At 40.1% G+C, this 6,000-nt stretch overlaps 1 protein-coding gene across 2 annotated transcripts in view; it reads right to left on the bottom strand.

Annotated features, from left to right (window-relative positions):
• Nucleotides 1-442: 442 nt before the first annotated feature.
• WIF1 (WNT inhibitory factor 1) overlaps nucleotides 443-6,000 on the bottom strand; it is an 81,680-nt gene continuing 76,122 nt past the window's right edge. The window contains exons 8-10 of one of the 2 annotated variants that reach the window (XM_043888007.1): nucleotides 5,181-5,276; nucleotides 4,568-4,663; nucleotides 443-1,285 (exon numbers count right to left, since the gene is read on the bottom strand). In XM_043888007.1, the coding sequence (XP_043743942.1) occupies nucleotides 1,164-1,285; nucleotides 4,568-4,663; nucleotides 5,181-5,276 (314 nt within the window). In that variant the 3' untranslated portion in view covers nucleotides 443-1,163. The remainder of the gene's footprint in view (nucleotides 1,286-4,567; nucleotides 4,664-5,180; nucleotides 5,277-6,000) is intronic. The other variant, XM_043888017.1, reaches the window with a different exon arrangement.

Below are 6,000 nucleotides of genomic sequence, written 5' to 3'. Positions count from 1 at the left end.
CAGCAGTGGGATTGCTGGATCATATGGTAACTCCATTTTTAGTTTTTTAAAGAATCTCCATACGGTTTTCCATAGTAGCTGCATCAATTTACATTCCCAGTTGGTAACACTTTCATTTGTAATATTTCCCCACCATGAGAAAGTCTTCACTAACGGGATATTTAGCATATTCTAGTTAGAGAAGATTTCTTGAAAGAAATGACAGCAAGCTGGGAGCTGACATAAATAGGAGTGTTGCAGGCTCTGACGACAGAGTATATATAGGGTGGCATGGCTGAAGCAGAGAGAGAACTGGGAGGGCAAGATGAGGCTGGAGAGCTAGTCCAGAGTCAGGGAAAGGATATCTTCTCTTTTTCATGATATTGCAAAGTTTTCTATTCAACTGCAACCAACTTTATTTCCATAAACTAGCACACGCAAAGATCACTCCATACCACGCTCAGAAAACTAAAGCAGCATCTTTATTTTATACATACAAACAGTATAAAATGTTTACGTAAGAGCTGTGTTTTGTTTACAATATATTATATTGCTTCAAGCCAATGCCAAAAGTTCATACATATATTCCCTATTTTGTTGTGTTTACAATATATTATATCATTAAATGTCACTACCATAGTGTTATTTCTTTCTCTTTCTTTTTTAATACTGAATTCTCTGGAATCATGATAAGGTCAAAATGTATTGTGAGTTTAAGGGGAATTTTTAAAATGTGACAAATGTCTAAATATATAACAAAATAAGTTGAAATGCGAAAACTTCAGCACTTTCAACTGCTTCATCCAAACCCTTGTGATTTATGCATTTTTGTTCCAGTTATCTTCTCTAATGTTGCCCAGCCCCTCAATACCGTGAATACATTGTACTTTTGGAAATTATCTGCCAAGTACACATTGAAAAGACAAAAATTTAACCTGAACAACTGACATAACATAAAGTTGGTCCCAAAGCACCGAAACAAGAAAATCTATACCATCATGCTACAGATGTACTTAGAAAACTTAAAAGGAAGAGTAAATATCAGCTCAGTGATTTATAATGAAGCTAATAAAATTCAGGCCAGTATTCTTAACTGTAATAAACATTATTTGAACATTCAACACATGAAAGGTTAACAAAGGCTATGAACTTGGTGTAACTTAAAATGTTTCAGATGTCGGAGTTCACCAGATGTAATTGGATTCAGGTGGGTCCTGCCGCTCCTCGGCCTTTTTAACTGAAGGCGTGTGCTGCCTGAGCCGGGCGCCTGCTGGCCTCAGGGCATGCAGGAGGCTGGCTCCATACCCTGCAAAATTATTCACAGCTTAAAAGAAAAGAAACTACAAAAACACGCTCTTCAGATTCATTATTCACCATTCAAATAAAATCCATTTTCTCTTTCCAACCCAGAGTGAAAGACCACAGCGACCACAAAAAGCTACCTGAATGATGAGATGTTACAGGTTCAAGATCTCTTTTAAAAGAAATTCATTTTACTAACTCCATCAAATCTGGCTTCCATTGAATCTCTGATTCACTATATATTTTGGTCATGCCACGCTTGAAGCAAACTTGGGATGAATGTTATTGAATGAAAGGATTCTCCATCCAAGGGCTAGTAAGGATTGAGCACTGAGGTCCCATTGCAGAGAATGTTGTCATTGATCCTTTCGTTGCCTTGCAAAACCAACCTCCATTATTATTGATCTGCTTCAATAATAACAACCCCTATTCTTCATACAGATCACATGATTAGGCATTGCTATTGCATTTATCCAGAATAGGAATTTTACAAAAATCAAGGACTTCCCATAAGTCAGACAGAGAAGGAGAATTATTGTATGACATCCCTCATATGTGGAATCTAAAAAGAAATGATACAAACAAATTTACTTACAAAAAAGAAAGAGACTCAGACTAGAGAATGAACTTAGGGTTGTAGGGGGTGAAGGAGAAGGATGGGTAGAAGGGATGGCTAGGGAGTTTGGGATGAACATGTGCACACTGCTATATTTGAAATGGACAACCAACAAGGACTGCATAACAAGGGCTCTCAGTGTTATATGGCAGCCTAGATGGAAGGTGAGTTTGGGGGAGAATGGCTACATTTACATGTGTAGCAGAGTCCCTTCGCTATTCACCTGAAACTATTACAACATTATTAACTGGCTATACCCCAATACAAAATAAAAAATTTTTTAAATGAATCAATCTAAAAGAATTTAGGAAAAGAGAAGTGTTAAAAAAAAAAAAAAAGTACTTCCAGTACACAGATTGGAGAAGGGTTAGGATTTGAACGGACTCCTTCTCAGTGGGCATTTGTGAGCTTTGGTCAAGATGGGTGTCTACTGATAGCATTTCCAGTTCATCGTAAGAGGAGTGTAACACAATTATACAATGTCAGTTGTGAGTTACACAACTCAAGGCTTCTTTTCTTATTACTTATGAACTTCTGAAGATGCCTGGATCACTGACTCACTTCTGCTGATTTCCTAAAACTGATCTAAGACAGCAGTTAAAAATCTGCCTCCATCTTCCTGTGCCTTAGAGTCAAGTTTGGCATTTCATTTGTTCCCTGTGGTTTTTAAATGCAAGAATGCCATTAAGTCACTGCTGAGAACAGAATACTTTGTTCTTGAATGCTTTTCTTTGAATTGTCAGTATGTAGGCTAGTAGCTCAAGGACCCGCCAAGACAATGAGCCAACAATCCCTACCCCGCTGCTCACCCTGCCACCCATGAAGCAGAGCCCAAGCCAGGAAGTCTGTCTCCAGTATTCTCCCTCCCAACTAGGATGTCTGGGTGCCTGGGACCTCCCAATGTGTCGCCCCACTGGGAATCTGTTCTTAGCAGAACTGTGCCTCACAGCTTCCTTGTCATCTCCTTTTAAGCAAAATTAACCTCATTCTTTCAGCCTGATTCTCTCAGCCACTGTACAAAATGGCTGGGGGGCCTCTTCTGTAAAACATGCTTGCATTTTAATCAAGTACCGAGGCATCTTCTTGACATGCATGCCTGAATCTGAAGGCGGCCGAGATGACAAAAGCTTTCAGCAGCCAAGTCTACAAGTGAGCGTGCTCCTGGGGCTGGCAGACCTGTCAGAACTGCTCATCTAAACTGCATGCATGAGGGCCTCTCACTTGCCTTCTTGGAATGGTTAATTTTCTATAGGTCATTTACCTGAAGGAAGGTCCCTTTCGCCCCATATGGTACCATTCCATCATTCCCACCTGGGTAAAGGAGCCATTTTCCAGAGGAACTCCACTTGTTAAGCTATGTCCACCTGAAGCCAATTCAATCTACCATCCAGTGAAGCAACAGTGAAAAAAAAAGACTCAAATCAATGGCTCAGTGTAGCCTAGGCCAGACACCAATATACTTTAAGACAAACAAACATATAAAGCTACACATAACTGGTTTTATACATATCAGAATAGTACAATGTGAGTTATAAAATATGTACAAAAAGAATTAGAGATTGAGATATATAACTATACATAAAAAATTCCTACCTAAATGTAATAAAAGAACATAAAATATTTTTTAAAATGTCTTCAAACTAATATTTTTCCCTCAGCACCCCAGATGATCATTCCACACTCACTGGGCTATATGCATCACCCTTTGGAGACCACTGATTTAGAAAAAACACCTGATATGAAAGTGATCTGTTCACTTTGTGTGCACTATTTTGGAAACAATTTGATAGGCACAATCTGGACTTCTATTAATCAAGGGAGCTGCGTGACTGAATGAAGCCTTCCTTTGCCCACAGAAAGTAGCCAGTGGATCCATCCTCAGGAGACAGAGTTCAAGCTGCAGGATGAACCTGCAGAGATGCATTATTTATTTCCTCCACTTGCTGATCGACTGCCCCTCCGTCTTGAATCTGGGCCCCACCAGGCAGGGTCTTTTCTGTCTGTTCACTGGTAAGTTTCCAGTGCCTGGATCCATGCTTAGCACAGAGACGATATCAATCAAAACAGAATGATTGAATTTAGCAACTTTAACTTTCATTTTGTGTATAAAACAGACCAGTGGTTTATTATCCTATAGCTAGTCCATGTTGGGTGGTCAGTAAATGTGGAAGAAATACAACTCCACGTTAACATCTCTCCTGTACTTCACAGACCTTTTCTCTCCCTCGAAAGAACCCATTTAAAGCATCCCACAACCAACACAGCGTAAAGATTTTACACAGCAAAACTAATGCTCCTTGATCAATCCTGAATGATGAAATGAGAACCGTGTAGCTACTGATCTACATGTGATTTAGAAATCTTACTCCTTTCTATCAAAGTTAGCATATCATATTACCAAACCAACCTGTAGTATTAATTTAACCTGGAAAATATCTGTGATGATGTTTTACAGATGTAGTGGTATCTTACAGTGATGCTTTCTTTCCTCTACAGGCGAAAGCTAGAGCGTTCTGGTGGTGGGGGGTCCCACTGGAGAGAACAGGAAGAGGAGGAGAAGCTGGCTTTATGCAGCGGAAAGCAGGGCTGAGTTATGGCTTGTCTGTCCTGGCCCTTGGAGCCAGGAAATAGACGTGCAAGGGTCTGGCTCCCCAGACAGTTCACACTCACTTTTATTGCAGTACCTCCCATGCCAGCCCTCCTGACACTGGCATTTGTTGGGTTCATGGCAGGTTCCGCGTGTACCACAGCCAGGCTTGCAGACAGCTAGAGTCAAAGGAGATAAAGAGAATGTTTCCTGAGCTGTCACCGGTTAACAGAATTACGCAGCCGACTTTCCTGCAGTTCTTTCCAATGTGTTAGTTTTGGCTTCATCCCTTCATGTGTTTTTCTAAGTCAATCTCCAGCTAGAAGTCAGTTTTGGACTCTCTTGAGTCAGTCCTGAAAGTGCTCTAGACTTGATGTTTCTCATCGACAAAAGACACTCAGGAGGACATTGAAACTGCTAGGCAATGGAAGTTTATCTTCCTTAAGAAAATTCCTAATAGCTAAAAAGTTTGGTGGTGTGTGCAAATGTGTCTAAGTTTTTTTTTTTTTTTTTTTTTTAACATGCATGGATTTCATGTCTTTGGTCTACCTCAAGAAACATAAATGTCACTGAAGAAAGGTTAATTGTGATGCCTCAGCAACATGCAGTAGGTACAGAAGTTAGGAAGTAAGGAAGAGATCCCTGCTAGTTTAACTGTCCCATAACACAGGTCAGCTGTGTGTACAGGGTACTTACGCTTTGAACAGAGGTCTCCTTGGTAGCCTTTGGAGCACTTGCATTTGTTTTTACCAATGCATTTACCTCCATTTCGACAGGGCTGTGGGCATTTGCCTGAAATAGAAGAATGCAAATAAGCAAGGAACTCTGTTCTCCTTTCAGAGGCAATTACGTTTTTTCAAAGGAATTGCAAGGCTTTGAGAGGATCAATGCTTTTAAGTGGCAGTTATTTCCACTTATTTCAGATCAACCCTGGCTTTGTTACTGTTTGAGCTTCGTTTTGGGGACAAATAGGCTCATATTTTTACTTATGATTTTGCATATGAATCTTCCACAATGAATATTGTTCAAATGCTGTATTTACATCACTTTTTTGACAAACAATGTTTTAACTGATTCATAAAAACTTGTAATTTAAGATATATTAAAAGTGAAGATATGGATGGCCCCCTAAGTGATCTTTCCTCTGAGTTCTGATTTTTGTATGTCACTATTTCTGAAAGCAGACCTATACCTGGACATGATGACTTCTGCCTTAGCCTAGGATTCTCCAGAAATAGGACCTGCCTGCAGAGTTTATCTGGGGAAGTGATCCTTGGAATGAGGAATAGGGGGCAGGAAGAGTAAACAGCAGAAGAGAAAAAGCCAACACAAAAGTATGTCTGTAGGTTGTTCATCACTAAGGCAACTGGGCTCTATTCTGCAGCATCTTTCTGAGGAGTGAGGTAGATGGACTGCTCCTTCAAGTTGCCTGAAAGAAGGGAGAGGGGAGCGTTTATTCATCCGCACCTGTGTCCACTGACCGAAGGTCACCCCATGGAATAACTTTCTTGAATTT

This window comes from Cervus elaphus, chromosome 3, assembly GCF_910594005.1.
Source record: "Cervus elaphus chromosome 3, mCerEla1.1, whole genome shotgun sequence".
Classification (NCBI taxonomy): Eukaryota; Metazoa; Chordata; class Mammalia; order Artiodactyla; family Cervidae; genus Cervus; species Cervus elaphus.
Note: the sequence above shows the minus strand (reverse complement) of the source record. Positions and strands in the feature narration are given on the sequence as shown.